The sequence below is a fragment of the Rissa tridactyla genome, chromosome 8 (genome assembly GCF_028500815.1).
Source record: "Rissa tridactyla isolate bRisTri1 chromosome 8, bRisTri1.patW.cur.20221130, whole genome shotgun sequence".
NCBI lineage: Eukaryota > Metazoa > Chordata > Aves > Charadriiformes > Laridae > Rissa > Rissa tridactyla.
The window spans coordinates 636,322-652,924 of NC_071473.1; the positions used below are offsets into that span (position 1 = coordinate 636,322).

Genomic DNA, 16,603 nt, shown 5'->3' on the forward strand with positions numbered 1-16,603 from the left:
GTCTGTATGTTAGCAGCTTGCTTTGGTTTATTTATCCCTTTCTGGATCTGGCCTCTAGATCCACGTGCTGCTTTTAAAAATTCCTTCTGGCAGTACTACAAATTATTTTCCAATTGGGATGAGCTTCCCCCGATACGTAGCGTGGTCCTTAGCCTGAAGTCTTTGCTTATGCTTTCACTAAAACTAAGGCAACGAGAGACTGTTGAAGGGGAATGCAAGTGGTCTAAGATAATTTTTGGTTTAATTTTGGAGCAGTTACTTAGGATGAGGTTATTAAAGGTATTTAAAATGAGGGGTGAGTGCCTACATATGTAAAAAATCGTCCTTTAATCTTCCCTGAGCTTCAGCTTGCTCAGTGTTAATGAGAACTAGTTCTTGTATGAGGGTTTTTCTTAATTATTTTTTATAAAGTTGGGTACAAAGTGGTATGGAAATGGAAAGTATTACATTAATAGGCAGGTTGATCAAGAATACCCTGTTTGATAGGACTCAAAACACTCTTTCAACAGGTGACACATTCAAGTGTTGATGTATAATATTTATGAAAATGTAGTATTAGAATTACTTTTTAGAGAGACATGCAAATCATATTTTAGCTTCCGCTCAAATGTTTGCCTGCCTTTATTGAAAGGATTTGCGATGAAGAGATTGCTGCTGATCTAGAGGTCCAGAAACAGATAGTACCTTTGTGGCAAGCTTGGGTGAACAGTTTACCCCAGCAAGTGACTGACTTGAACCGCGGAGCGCAGCCGGCAGGTAGCCTGTTTGTTCTCAGCGGCACCGCTGCTGTAACTTGGATGGCTTTACTAAAGCCTTGCACTGGGGCTGAGGTGTTGCTGAACTGCACTGACCATGAAGACGCGCAGCCCGAAGCGGTAACACCTGACGGCTGGAGCAGTCTCAGGCCGGAGGAGGTTTTGAGCGATGCTCAGCAGCTCCCACAGCTGTTGCCCTAATGAAAGTACCGCGTGAGGAGAGGCTGAATTGAAACCTCGTTCTTTGATCTGCTGTGTCTTACTTGGTCTGTTTGTGAGAATGTTCTTTCTGGTTTGCTTTTTTCTTCCCTTGACACAGATATAATGTATATTTAGACCAGTACTGCATTAGACATTCATTTGGTTAAATGGTTTCTCACTATATCCAGTACTGCTTTGCTGCATCTGGAGCAAAATTTAATAGAGCGCACAGTTTAGCATTTGCTAAAAATAAATAGGAGAGGGTGGCAGGGCATTTCTAATGTAGCTATGGAAGTTTTACAATAGCTTCTTTATGCAGAAGTCATTTTGCATTTCCTTTGTGTTAATGGAAATTACTTAGTGAAATTCCTATATCTTTGGAGAGAATAGACACTCAAAACTTTTTGCTTCAGATTTTGGTGAAAGGTTCTGTGGGAAGCTTTAAGATACAGATCTGCCACCACAGATGCGTCTTTTAGTCCAGCATTGTCCAGCATTAGACAATTGTCAGTGGCATAAAAAACAGTTTCAACATTGGCATTTTGGCTGGCAACATCATCAGAGAGTACTACGTGGGGAAAGAAATTTGCCCACTCATGACTGTATTTCGTGTAAACCAGGATGGAATCCTGTTGAGAAGGAATTTTTGCTGATTTTGGCACTTCTTGTGCCTTTTTGAGGGAGTACTTAAATGGTCTTTCACAAAAATTCATTCTTTTGATTAACTCCATAGGATGGTTCCGTGGAGTAAAGTGAAATGAACTTGCTTTAATGAAGTAAATAAAGTAAATTTAAACGAATCGAATAAGATACGTTTACAATTATGTTCCATCTTCATCACTTAATGTTAAAAGCTCTTCAGAGTACACCCGTTTGAAGCCAAAGTAGGTACTGCCCTTCCAGGTCAGGCCCATCACAATCCAGTAGGTATTCCTGAGTCAACAGAATGTTGTACTAAATTTTCCAGGACATTAGGGGCAGATGCAAATCCAAATATAAAATATTTCCCGAGAAGAATGTAATTCCTTAATGGATTTACAAGGAATGGATTAACAAGAGCTGCTGGATCAGTGATTCAAAATATGCTCTGACATATTTTTCAAGGATTCATTTTTTCCATGTGCCAGCTTAAGCGTTTGTGGGAAGAAATCGGAGAGTTCTGTTCTAAGCTCATTTCAGAGTGACAGACAGATACTAAAGGGAAAACATTCGACTCAAATAAGCAGATTTCCTTTATTGATTGTTTTAAACCCAGTTTCCTTTAGCCACTTTTCCTTGGGAGTGATCTAAAATTATTTGGAACGGAGAAAGATGGTTCCAGTTATATAAAACCACTATTAGGTCACCTATGACTGAAAGGGGAGGTTGAAATTGGTGATATTTATTTTGTCTCTATCAGGTGGAGAAGCAAATCACTTTGTTAAATGTAAAAAGGCAACACTGTCAGGGAAAGAAAAGGCTCTATATGAGAGGATGAGTGATTTTTCTTGCGGGGGAGGGAGAGCAGGGTCTGTGTCTCGGCGTTCATATATACGGAAACCAATATTTATGCTTAAAACAGTGACCTGGAATAAAGACCGTGGTTCTGTAATCGGCTCTGTTCCTGCTGCTCGGTGATACTGTTTCGTAGTAAGCAAATTGTGAATCTTTTGGGGCTTTATTCACAGTTCCATTGGAGACCTTTAACACCCCTCTGGCAACTTGCTTGGTCTGATAGACAATATTCCTTCCACACCAATAACGTTATCAAAAATATTGAAGAAAACCAACTGAAAATAAAACCATCAACATCCTTTAGTTGATCCAATTATCTGTCTCTAAAAAAAGGTTTTAACACCTCCCACATGGGACAGCAGCTTCAGTAATTTGGCAATGATGACAGCGCATAATAGAGAAACATGAGGCTGTGGTTTGTGGTAATACATCCTATTTTGTGTACAGGAAGAGTTTGTTTAAGTAAATACATTTTCTTTTTACGTACCTTTTGGATTAGTTGGTATTAGGTTGCTCAACCCATTAGTTTCATATCGTTACTACAAATGTTTAACTGCAGAAATGATAAATGGGTGAATCGTACCGTGCCTGATGACGGCAGATGGTGGCTGAGGCTTCCCGCCGTTGGTTTTTGGTGATGTTCACGGCGTATTTGAAGATAGGGAGTAACTGTGACTAACGTGGAGAACAAAGGATTGGATGGCTTGGTTCTTTAGCTTCCACCAGTGAGTAATTCACAGCTAACCTTAAGTGTACCGTCATTACAGAATTGTGCTCTGACAAGTCGTGTTAATGATACGCTGCCATAACTTCCCGGGTGATGTTACAACACGGTGTTTTATCAGGAAATTGCACCAGAGGCCTACCATTCAATTACGGCAGGGTGGGTTGGGACATAAAACAGCCTGCTGTGTTTAAAACGCAAGGAGTTGTTTTCACTATGGAAATGAGAACTCCCTACAAGGTAAACCTGCCGATGGGCTACTGATGAAATTTTAAACTTGATGTCTGTAGCTGCTGTGAACCTCAGAACTATTTATGTATGGCATTTGCATGAGTTCAGCGACAGACCTCAGAAGAGCCCTGGGCACTGCAGATGACCAGATTTGCCCGTGTGGTTACACCACAGCAGCACGGTGCGTTTGAAAACACATCGTTAAAAACCTGGCTATAATGTCAGCTGGACAGACACATACTCGCGTGCGGAGGCCCCAGCCCTGGTGTCCACACTCAGCGGAGGGAGGTGGGATACAGCAGAGAATGAAGGAATAACCGTGAATTCCGCTGGATATTTATAATACACATGGAGAAGGACCTACTGTACATCAGTACGGAGCTGTTTAAATTGAGGTGGTGGCTGTTGGTACATGGAAAAAAAAATAATGTGTTATGTATTGCATATTACGTATCACTGAAATTAATGGGAAAGGACCATAATTTGCCTTCCCAGTCCATAAAATCTACAGCCAAGCCAGACAAGGAATACTTTGGGAGCATTTATTGTTTTATATCGCTTTTAAAAAACAACTCAAAATAAGCAGCATAATGCATTAATAACAGCTTACTAAAGCCACAAAGGAGATTGTCTTCTGTATTGTTAAGTAAAATATGGAAGAAAATATGGAAGAAAACCTAATCAGAACATTTCAAAAAAATATGGGTCATTTATCTTGCGCCTCCCTGGACACCGTGTCCCCAGGGCTACTTTGGGCACAAACCTTTCCCTTCCTGAGCTCTCAGGGCTGCGCTCACCGTACCTTTCTCCTTGGGCAGCCTCTGCTCCCCAAGCCATTACGTAATCTTGCCGTCATTCCCCTCCCCCCGCTTTTTTTTTTTCTTTTCGGGCTAAATTATTTGGAAAACGGAAATCCAGTTCGTTCGCGGTATGGTATTTCCCTGTTGCCTCGCTATGTAAAACACCCGACTCCCTCGCTCAGAGGCCGGCGCCGGCTCCGCGGGGGCCCGGGCGGGACGGGAGGAGCCGGGCACCGCCGCGGCCCGCGGCGGTGCCCGGCTCCTCCCGTCCCGGCCGGGCCCCCGCGGAGCCGGCGCCGGCAGCTGGTGACTGGCTGGTTTTGCTGTCAATCACCGATCATCCCTCCCACCCCACCTCGCAATCCCGCCTCCTCAGGGCGAGGCGCGCGTTGATTGGCGCGCCGCGCTATCAATCAGCACCACGCTCCGCCCCCGCCTTTCCTCCCTCTCAGGTAGCCCGGAAGATGGCGGCGGCGTCCGCAAGGGTTCTGTGAGGGGAGCGCGGCCGCCGGGCCCGATGCCGCGGGCGGGCGCACCGCGGAGGCGGGGGGCAGCGGCTGCCGGCCGGAGGCGCTGAGAACCGAGAGCCCCTCGTTCGGCGCCCGGCCTCGGGCATGCGGCAGTGCGGGGGGCTCGGCGGCGGCGGCGCCGGGCGGTGGGGGAGCGGCGGTCCGCCGCCCCTCGGACCCCGGCGCCCGCTGTGGCTCGTCCTCCTGCTCTCGCTTCTCCTGGGGAGCGGCGGGGCGGCGCCGCGTCCGCCGACAGGTGCAGGTGAGGCGCGGGGGGCGGCGGAGACAGAGGGGCTGGGGGCGGTGGGGCCTGCGCGGGGGAGCGGGGAGGCCACGGGGCCTCCGGCTGGGCCCGCGGCGCGGTGGCGGCGGGGGAGCGAGGGGACTGCGGGTTGCCAAGCCCCGTCCCTCCCCCGTCCTGCGGGCCTGGCGCGGGGAAGGGCCCGGCGGGCCGCTGGTCGCCCCGGCGGGGTGGGCTGCGGCCCCACCCGGCTGCGGGGTACGGCCAGGGCCTGCGGCACGGAGCGTACCCCGCTGTGGGCGTCTCGGCCCCTCTGGGCTGCGCTGCGCGCCCGTTTTCCCTCTGCCTTTACCCACGTATGTTCTTTCTGTAGCGGGCACGGTCCGAGCCGGTGCAGACCTCAGCGTGGTTTTTCTTTTCCTTAACTTGGCTGCGAATCACCGGTTCTCCTGTTCCCGGGTGGAGGCTCCGCAGGGCCGGCGGCGCGTCCCTCCTTTCCGGGCGGATTAGGCCGATCCACCCCGGCCCCCCCGGCCCGGGCTCTCTAAATAGTCATGTAGTTCACGTTTATTTGCCTCTTCTGTTAGGTAACGCTAACTTCCTTTGATTTTCTTCCTTGTTTTCCTAAAAGCACAAACTAAAAAATACTACTTCTCAATTGTATGAGCTACTGGTTAGAGGTTTATTAGTACTGGTAGGTAACAGCTATCTCTTTGATTTGGGGTTTCTTTGGTATTTCATTGGGACTTGCAAATATAATGTTATTTTGGGACTGAATTTTGTTAGGTTTGGCTTGAATGTGTACAGAGCTTCACTTCTAGCCATGAGGAGTTGAGCAGCTGAAATAGACAATATGTTCAGAGAGGAGGAGCAGTGGGGAAGGAGAGATCTGAAGCACAGGGATTAGGTAATTTGGCTGCTGTTCCACAGAAAGTATCAGAACTGGGAGTGGAACCCATACTTCCTTTATTTTTGGACCTGTGCCTCTTTCCCAATCATTTTTCTTGAGAAGAGCGTTTCTGAATTGTTCATAAGTTATTCCCTCCATCTGCCTTCTTTGTGGTCTTCTTACTTTCTATAAAAGTAAACTGCTGAAAAAGAGAAAACTGACAGTCAAACCTGTATTTCCTTTGGGACTGAATGATAGTTTTCTCATTTATGAATTACTTGAAGTTTGTCCAAATAACATTAACTTCTCTTTAAATTGTAAGGTAAGACAGCAGAATTGGTTTTGTGTGGGGGTCTCTTCCGTCTTGTCTGTGTCTTACTTTTCCTGAAATGCTGTTAATTTTTCTGTTTAAAGATAGATGTCAATGTCTGCATCCAGTGTTCTCTTTTTTCTTTTTTTTTTTTTTTTAAATAAAAATTCCCCTTTGTTATCAGGACTATGTTATGTACCTTACAAAGGTGGGAGATCAAAACATAACTTCCATGACACTGGTAAAAAGCTTCACACTCAGAATGAAAAGTTGATTGGACAAAATGCAGGAGACAGTATTAAGATGTTGGTGCTTTTTTGATTATTGTTTTTTCAAAAGCTGAATCAGGTATGTTAAGTGCAGTACTGCTAAGAGAAGTACTTATGTTGTAATATAGGACTAACACAAAATTAATGAGGTATGGTAATTTTATATTGTCTCTGGTTATAATTTTAACCCAAAGTATGTATACATGGGATGTGATCTGAAGTTTAGCAAACTGCCAAATTCTGTCATGGAAAACGCAGTGTACTCCAGGAAATGAAACTACTGCTTTCTACTGTATCTTTGCCCATAATAAGAAGCAATGCATTTGGCTTATTTTATTGACAGTTATTTAGTATTTAAACCTTAAAGGCCTCTAAAGGAGCCTTTCCCAGTTTCACTGGCATCACTTTTGCTGGGAAGACTTCCTACTGAATGAAATAGTGTGCGCAAATGAGTTTGTGTGCAACAGATTCTTCGTCTGCAACATGTCCTGTATCATCACCACAGCAGTAACCAGTTAGAAAGCTATGAGGACTTTTTTTTCCCCCTTCATTTAAATAGCTTACCAGTGGATGACGATGAACCTTCTCTGTTGTACTAGGCAAATTTTATAACCAATCTAGAAGACAAAACCGTGATTTTAATTTGCTGGGTTAAGAATCATGAGTTGTGTTTAAAAACAACTTCATGCATATTGTGAATTTCTCTCTCATATATCCCATGACAGGTTGCTTTGATTTCCTGTGCTGGGACTGGCAGGTGCTGATGGTCTCCGTTCTGGGCCTTGGCAGTTTTTCCAGTTCACTGTAATGCTCAGTCTGATACTTACAAGTTATAAACTTGTGAAGAATTTAATGGTCTTTTCATAAAATAATTAGTAACTGGTTTCAGAATTATTTCAGGATCCCACAGTTCTTCACCTAGCAAAAAGGGTTGCTTCTTTGACAGCGGAGAAACATTTTGATGCATGTTGCCCTGAGCTTGTTACAGGAAAGGTGGGAGTCCACAGAAAAAGTAGGAAGGTGTCTGTAGTAGTGGTAGTGAACTCTGAGGAACAGTTCACAGAATATACCCCTAATAAATTAACTTCTCTTCCAGGGAGGAAGCTGGAAAGCAGGAAGTGCTGGGCAGGTTCTAGCAAGACTAGGTTGGATTCCTTGTTCAAAAATGCTCCGTTTTGTGGAACTGCTGTGGAAGTATGCCAGACTGTGTGGCTGGGGAACTGTCAGGTTCCCAGGGCCTTCGTTGAGATGAAGGATGCTGCTCTTTTTAAGTGTGGCTTCATAGTGTTTGCAGATGAAGGTGTGCATTGATGATGTGTTCTATATTTGTCTTGCCTTTTTGAGGTTATGTTTCTGAACTCATGTAACTTTTTTTCTTTTCAACAATAAGGAGAAGAGATCAAGGAAATGAGGCTTTAACTGTTCCCCTGGTAGGGTTCATAGCCATTACTGTAGAATGTAGGAAAAACAAGATGTAGAAGATGCTAATAGCTAAAAATACTTTGACAGCTTAGATTTAATTTATTCTGTGAATGGAAAAGGAGGATACCGATATGTATCGTGATAGTTCTGAATTTAAGGTTTCACTTTATACTGGAGGTGAGAGGTGGGGGCAGGTCTACTGGAAAGTAGTTCATAGAATGAAGTGCTGTGGTTATTTTGAGCCTGTGGAGTATTAGTGATTTTACCTGAATGCATCGGGCTAAGATGACTTCCACTTCTAGTACTGTGTGGCTGAAATAAGGGCATTCGGGAACTACTCTTAAGTAGCAGTATTTTGCCGCCAAACATAGTGCATTATAATGTGACACGTCTGCTTTACTGCGCTAAAGCTTTGCATTTACATTCAGGCTCTCTGTCCATTCTTCTGACTTGGATTTCCATACTTGCCATTAATTCAGCTGCCTCTCCAACAAAGCTGAGAATCCGAATCAGACAAAATATTTCTATAGTCTCTGTGCTATGTGAAGTCTTTGCAAATACAAAGTAACAGGGACTCAAAAATATTTGTATTTTCCTGTAAAACTGGAGTAGGTGGTAGCATTTTGTTGCAGGTGTGTTCAGTTTCATGCTTGTGATGAATTACATAGTCTGTTCAGTTGAATTGAGGCAGCTGGACTGGTGCCTACATGTTTTCTTGGTTTGTGCTGAGAACCTCAGCCTCGGGACTTCCCTGCTGGACCAGTTGGCTGTCACTGCAGTGAGTCCCTGCTGATGAGCTTGGTCGTGCACAGTCCAGGAAGGACGCTGAGGAATTGGTGTATAGACATGCATCTGGAGTACCTAGATGTCCATGCGGCTATATCTAGTGTAGTTAGCTGGCCATAGATGACAAGTTAGAACTTTGAGATTAAGTCACTTTTTTTTTTTTTAGTTGTTAAGATGCGCACTGTAGCACATATATACACTTGAGAAAATTGTTGCTTTTGAGTTGCTTTGGCTTGATGTTTCACTTGGAGATCTGTCAGACTGGGGCCCAGTTGTGGTTGTAGCCTGTAGTTTGGTACAATGTAAAATATATGTGACACTTGCATATAATAAGAAAAGTGATTTTCTAAGCATATGCAAGTGAGCAACTCAGATCACTTGAAGTTAATAAAAATCTTGCTTTTAAAGTGGGGATTTTAATTAGTGGTATATGCTTTTCTTGGGAGTAGCCTATCTTTCCACCCCCTTTCAAGCACTAAAGTTGTTTACTTGTCTCTAGATTTCTTTTTCTAGGTTCTGTCCCAGATGCCTAATAATTGTAGAGCTAGAGCTGCGGAAGTGTCTTTTATCTTTTGTTTCTACCTGTGAGATTGTGACTCTTGAGGTAAGAAGCCAAGCCTGCTCCTTGGCCTGCAGGGATGTTCCATGCAAGGCTTTGTTCACAGCCTTGGTCTGTTCTCTGTGCCTCTGGCTGCCGAGTGTCTGGACTTTGCTACAGCTAAAGCCGTCCTTAGAGGAGGAGGGCGTTTTCTGAGGGCGTTTTCTGAGGTCGTTTCTCACATCTTGAATGCTTGGGTGTATTTGGTAATTCTCAGGTATTGTTGCAGCCTATTAAGATAGCACTGATTGGAGACAGTCTAAAGGTACATTGTCGTCAGCATCAGGTGCAGGTCATTGGTTTGAAGGCGCCCATTAGTTAGTGCTGATTTTGCCCCAGATCCTGTATAAAAAAAGGAATTTGTGTTACATAGCGAGATCCAGCATTCTATTTGAAGAGCACAGAAGACAAAGTTGTATTTTGGGGGGCTACTGAACAGCTGTCAGGCAAATTTGAACAGCAGTAATTTCTGGACGCTCGCCGTAGTCTGGTTTGAGTCACTACCCACGCTGGACAGACACCCTCGGTCGGGATAACGCCAGGCGCTGCAGAAATAGTTCTCTCTTTCAGTCTTAATGCTCCAGTTCTGCAGCAGCAGGACAGCACGTGGTGTGCTGGAGCCTTCCTTAGGTTTTATTTTGGGTCTGCCTTTCTATTTGGTGTGTGCATCCAGTACCTGGGGCTCGATATGGCTCTGGATATAATTTGCAACAGCTTCCATGCTTTTATCGCTGTGTATACACTCTTTGTTTTCACTGTACTGCTGCTATGAAAGGTCTCGAGCAACATCAGTGATAGCAGAAGCATCCTGTAGACACTTCTATCATCAGAAATGTACAAAGCATGTCAGGATAGCTGTTCCAATCTACGTGTGTAGTTCAAGCACAACCAGTAGCAAGGCATTGTGCCACATACAGCTTAGGCAAGGTGATGGTGTGAGGCGAGTTAGGTCAGTGAATTGTCTTCTGGGGGATTTCCAGTATGAAATGCTGGTACAAAGTAACACCTTGTCCAACACTACTACACTCAGAAAAGTTTCCTTAATGGTAAGGAAACATCACTGTGGTGACTTAAGTGATGTGACGTTTTTAGGACTACCTTTGCACCCTGAGACTTCTTTGGTACAAAAGAGGTGTAGAAAATTTTAACAGTAGGCTTTTGAGTGCTGGCTTTTAAGCTTTCAGTCTGTAGATCAGATCCAGTTCTCCAAAATCAGTCGTTCATCCTATGGCCTGTTCTTCTTCCAAGGGATCCTTTGCCTGTGAACAGGGATGAGAAATAGAGCTGAATAAACTCTTTTGGCCAAACGATGCTGCTTGCTTTCTTTCCCACACTTCTTAACCCAGTCGTACATTGGAGATGGAGATGCATCTACTGTAAAATCAAGATTCTGGAAAGTCTCATCACAGGAAGATTGCATGTATGGATTCCTTTTACACCAACAGAAAGAAATTAGTCTCTTCAAAACCTGTATATCTTAATAGATTGTATTCCTGTCAAATGTGAGAAAGAGGTACTGATGTTTTTGTTTCCATGCTGCAAGTACTTCTGATGGTTTGAGATACCATGATGTATAATCTTCTCATGCTTCTTTAAATGATTGTGGTCTGCTCTGTCTAAAAAAAGTCTACAACTCCCGTGCCTCACTGTTGGAGAAATGATGTAGCAGATGAGAACATACTGTACTTGAGCAGGAATTAATTGACAAAACCAACATCTAGCAGTATAGAATAGTGTGCTCTGCAGAATTTCTTATATACGTGTATATACATAGAGACACACACTTAAGAATGAGGTGGTACCTTTACAAGATAATAATGCTACCCAGATTTTCCAGAAACACTGCCATGAAGGTATAGGGTACATAATTATTCAACATGCATATTTTTTCCCTTGTCTTAAGATGCCTTCGTGCAGGCATGAGATTCTAACACTGAAACTTCAAACAGATCTCACTTTGTAAACACTTGAAGTACTAGCCTATATTTAGTCCTTATTAAAATTGAGCAGTGTGCTGTTGTGTGAGTAATTCGTTGACATTACTGGGAAGACTCGGAAGGTAATAGAGTAAGGACAGAAATGTAAAACTAACCCCAGCTCACGGTTTTGCTAGTTACTGACTGTTCAGCCAGCACTCAGGGCAGGACAAATGTTCGGGAAAAGAGAGGGTGGGAGCTGTGTTCTGAGGGAGCTGCACCGGGTGAGAAACCAGTGTTGCCTTAGGATATGTAGCCTGTGTCTCCCTGCCCTGTAGAAGCTCACTTGAAGCACACTCTAAAAGTATTTAGGGGGAGCATGGGATAAAAGAGTTTGAAAAGCGTTGGCTTAGATTGCAGGATAGGCTTGTATTCTTTGTAAGGACAAATGGGAGGACTGAGATAATTTGCCAAGGATTGTTAACGTACGGAGTTATGCATCCGGTTGGGATATGAAGTAGCTGATATTTCTTCTTGAAAGTATTGTAACTTGTTGCATAGAACAGTAATGATTTCAGGGACACGTGTCTGCAAAACACATTCAACTATGAAACTGGCTTTTGTCACTGTAGAATTATATCCAGAACACACGGTGGGTGGGAGGGCTGTGTCAGAGGCATTTTTTATTGCTTATGGGGAAAAACTGTGTAGGAAATTGCCGCTTGCTGTCTTCATTACCCCTACTTCTGATGATTATCTGTTGTAATAAAGAAGAAAATCTGGTGGTTTTTCAAAACAATTGTCTGTGCACATGTGTTGGCCTTTAATCCTACCCACCTCCCTCATAAGGGACTTAAAATAATAGAGTTCTAGGATAGTACAGGGATTGTAATGGACAAGTTTAGTAGAGGGGTGAAATGTTTCAATTTCTATCTAGAAGAATGTAGTAACAGAGGAGCCTGTATGTGACTTTTCATTTTATTTTATTTTTTTCTTCTACTATCTCTAGAAGTCTTGTCATCTTACTTGCATCTTTCTAAGCGTGAGACTTTGATTTAGGCCATGTAACACAATTCAGATGTAGACAGGAAATAGTTTCATTGACAAACTGTTAATTAACAAACTGTATTCAGTAAGATTAAATACAAGTGTGCACAAGTAACTTGGACAGCTGTAATTTTAAGTCCTTATGAGTTGTTTTTTTTCTTGAGACTATGTCTAGTAATTAGGATTTTCCGTAGTTGTAGGGAAGAAGGGAAAATAAAATCAGGTGATAAAGTGCTTTTGCATAAAGATACATTTGTAATATCCGTACTGAGGGTTACTTCTGTTAGTTATGCAAACTTTGCATTATCCAATGTAAGGGTAGTAATAATGTCATGAGAGGACAGGCTTTTGAAATAACTCTCTACAATTAATAAAATTTTCAATAGTTTATTCCAGATTATTTTTATTGTTTTAAAACTTTAAACATTTGTATTTTCTTTGAATGGCAATAAGCACTAAAAAGCTGAAAGCTGAAAAGTTCAGGTATAAAGTGAGAACCTCATTAAAATCCCTTAAGGAGTGTTATTTATGTCTGTGCTTAGGGATTTGCTCAATGAAGGAACATTTCCAGTCTCTGCTTGGAATACTTTGGGCATTTGGAGAAAGTTTCAGATTTCATTCCGGTGCTGGCATTGTGCTGAGGACACCAAGTCAATGAAAGGCATCAGATCTGGGGAATGTTTCTTCTTATTGTACTGGTAATGGTCATTCAAATCAAAGGGCTAACTGGAATTTGAGTGCCTCTCATCCTAAAAGTAGCTTCTTTTTTTTTTTTCTTTTTTTTTTTTGGAGAATGTCTGAAGTGCCGACAACGCTCCTGCAGAACTTGTGTTAAGTTTTTGTTTGCTTGTGTTGTGTCTTAGTTGAAGGTTGGTGGTGGTTTGAATGCAGTTCTAATACAGTATTTTAAAGCCTATTGTAATACAGCATTGCACAACTAGATGATGGCATAGCACACATTTCTGCTGAAACTCATTCTCAAAAATTCCGCTGTTCTTTGCCTCAGTTGTTAAATGGAGCATAGCAGGAAAAAACTGAGATGACGGGAATGCAGTAACTAATGGAATGCGCTCTTCGGTTGGTTTTGGTTTCGTGGATTACAGGAGTTGCAATGCATGTTGTGCTTCACCTTGTCATAAAATCAGATATTACACAATAGATGTGTCTAAAATTGTTTTGAATTTGTTTTAGTATTCTACCTGTTACCCATGGGCCTTTAGAATGTACAGGCCTGACTGTATCTGTATTGGTTTTGCGCCTATTACTAGCAAACCTCTGAAGATTTCTGGGAGTAAATAAATGCAGGAGGAGAAACCCTTTGTGAGGAAAAGATAATGATCTGAATCTGAGTTGAGAAGAGCTGTGTATGAGTCAAGAACACTTTCCCACTTAATTGGTAGCATAGGAAGGAATTACAGCATTATTTAGGAAAGTTGGGGTAGCTATTAAAATCATGTTTATCAAAACCACTGCAAATTAGGGTGATAGCAGTGATAGTACACTTTTTAATCTGGTTATGTTAATATCCATTAACCTCAGAGTAAGTAAACTGATCAAGTTTATGGAAGATAGCATGGAAGTAGCTCAGGAGCAAAGTTAGATTTGGTTGTTCATTAGTATTTTAAAGGCTGCTCTGTTCCCACTTGGTGTTGTAAAGTAACATCTCGGTTCATGATCGTATAGTTTGAGGGTGTCCAAGAGGCAGTTTAAGTGACTGCTGTGATGCTGGATTTGTGCTTGAAATCATTAGAGCTATTAGTGCGGAACTGCCATTTATATAGCTGCTCTCAAAAGAAAAGAGGCTCTTGCTTATGCGATGGGACCGTTGTCGCGTAGCAACTGCTGTGCTGAGAGCTTCAAATCAGATGCTCCCTTGAAGTTCACAGTGCCCTAATAATGCTTAATTTATCTGGGCCCTGCACTGCCTTTATCACACCCGTGAATGTCTTTTAGCAGTGTACTCAGTAGTGTCTGTCATGTATATTTATTTTTTTTCCCCCAAGCTTAGCATTGTGTGGTGTCGTGCGTTTTTTATCCCAATTTCCTGAAGGCTGAGACCTTAATAATGTGATTAATGACATTGGACCAACTTGGAGAGAGTCAGAGTTCAAGTGTCATGACCTTTCATAGTCTGGCAGTAGCAGGGGCCCAGGCCTGTTCCCCCTCATGGATACAGACGGCTGGCCCCGCATCCTTCTGCGTGGTGGCTGCCGCTGCTTGGCAAGTGGCTGTGGCTCTTGGCTAATGGGAGCAAAGGAAGCCACGGGTGGATGACATACATGGCTGTCTGAGAGTACTGGGCGCAGGCTGGGAAATTGGGTAGGGAAGGAAACCAGTTCTAGCAAGAAACAAACTGTGTTTGCTTAGTTGTTGCATTTGGGAGTCAGTGGACTATCTTTTGAAGAAAGTAGACTTGAAAGAAAGTTAGGAACGTATAGAGAATCCTGACCTATATAAACTGCCTTGAAATATATTTTGTATGAAAATAGCATGTTTCAACAGGTGGAAGAATGTTACTAGATACTGAAGTGTATGTTCTCAAGTCTATACTTGATCCTGAGAATGCCAGTGCAATTTATCATCATTGTTTTTTCAGTGAGCATGTTCATGTACTTGCCTGCACACAGGGTTTGACTGCAGGTATGCTGTGCTCAAATTTAGGCATTAGTGTAAAACTTGCTTATGAAATGGCAGTCTTCAGAGGTGCTGAAGAATCTGGTTCAGTAACTGTTAATTAAATACCTGCCTTGGCCAGGGCTTTGACTTGTTTATGATACCATGTGCTTGTTAAGAGTGGGTAAATAACAGCATAAAATCAGTATTTAATACTGTAAGGCTTTGAAAAAAGACCTTATTTTCTGTCTTGATAATTTAGGATCATCTTGGTGCCATTTTGAGATGGAACGTTTACTAGCACAGAGTTCTTTGTAAAGCATTCTGTTGTGTTAACCTTGCAGTAACACATATAGGAACACAGACACGCTGCATCTCCTGCTTGTTTTAATATAGTAGTGGGATAATCCAGGCCTCTTCCTCCTGCTTGAGTAGTTTGGATATAACAGACCGAAGTACTCTAGACTGTTTGCATTAGCTGACAGGAAGCCTTATACTGCTGGCATTTTATATATCGTATTTTGGGGGTGTTTTGCAGTTCCTTTCCTAAAGAACAGATTCTGACTTCTGGATAGATATTAAGTTGTAGTAGGTTGTTACTGCGTAGGGTTACATTAAATACAGTAGGTTTGTAAACTGAGATGATATACTGAGTAAATTTATTAAGTTCTCTACTTTAGAATCTATTATGTTAAGGTTCTTAACTTCTGCATTCATTATGAAATTGTGAGATGTTTACTGGATTTTATCGAGCTTTAGATTAAAATTAATTAAATTTACAATGTATTTTAACAGAGTTCTTTTATTAAAGAAAACTGCTTTCTGCAATGACTATATAAAATGGTCCTCTGCATTTAATTTCTTTCTGATTGCTTTTTCGGTCAGGCTCTTATAACAGATAGCCGTCATTCCTTCATACTTTCACAATTTACAAACGAAAGGAGGTATTCAACATCTCCTACCTTTTCAGTTCCGAGTCATTGTACCAAGCTCTAGTGAATTAATCATTGGATGGAAATAGTTGAAGAATGCAAAAGAGGTTGTAGTGCAGCAGGTTTTTCAGCACTTTGTCGAACTCCAGTTCTCATCCTTAATCAGAGACTTCCATTACTGAATATGCATTTATGCAAGCTATTAAAATAATTTTACTTATAATAAATTTTAGCCCAGTTATAGGTTGCCATCATTTTATACTTAATTTTACATTCATTTTTTTAAAAGTGCAGATTAAAAAATATCACTTATTAATTACTATGTGAGAGACTTGAAAGTTTATCCAAATAGAGGCGATTCTGCAGTTCTTAGTAAGTAGCTCTTGTATGAGTCATCTGAAACGCTATTCTCTAAGTGTTGCAGAAACTTGCCCATGATAATTGGTGTTTTTCTTGTATTAAAGCATCTTTTTGTAACTTTGTCGGTGAAATTTGCCTGGTGCTTTTGGAAGCTTATGTGTCTTCTGTTGTCGTAATGAGCTGTCAATGGTTAGTTGCCTTTTCAGAGGTGATCTTTGCTTTCCTTTTTTTTTTTTTTTAAAAAAACCCAAAACAAACCAAAAAACAACTTCATTTCTGCTTCCAATTAATTGCTGTTAGTTCACACACTTTCTTTTCCTGGGAATTATAGAAGGGCTGTAAGGTTAGGAAGTAACATAATGAGCAGCAGGAATTTATTTATTGTTTCTGTATTCATTCCAAGGTACTTAAAGGAGATATTTGCGTTATGGGGAAGAGGGTAATTTACATGGCACACTTAGATTTTAGGCTTTATAAATGTGCAGTTTTCTTTACAGAAGGAATTC

At 42.1% G+C, this 16,603-nt stretch overlaps 1 protein-coding gene across 4 annotated transcripts in view; it reads left to right on the forward strand.

Annotated features, from left to right (window-relative positions):
• The first annotated feature begins 4,624 nt into the window (after positions 1–4,624).
• LMTK2 (lemur tyrosine kinase 2) overlaps positions 4,625–16,603 on the forward strand; it is a 43,644-nt gene continuing 31,665 nt past the window's right edge. For 3 of the 4 annotated variants that reach the window (XR_008468269.1, XR_008468270.1, XM_054213337.1), the window contains exon 1: positions 4,625–4,976. Coding sequence is in view for 2 of the 4 variants with exons in the window: in XM_054213337.1 (XP_054069312.1) it covers positions 4,820–4,976 (157 nt within the window). In the remaining 2 variants the exon portion in view is untranslated. The remainder of the gene's footprint in view (positions 4,977–16,603) is intronic. The other variant, XM_054213338.1, reaches the window with a different exon arrangement.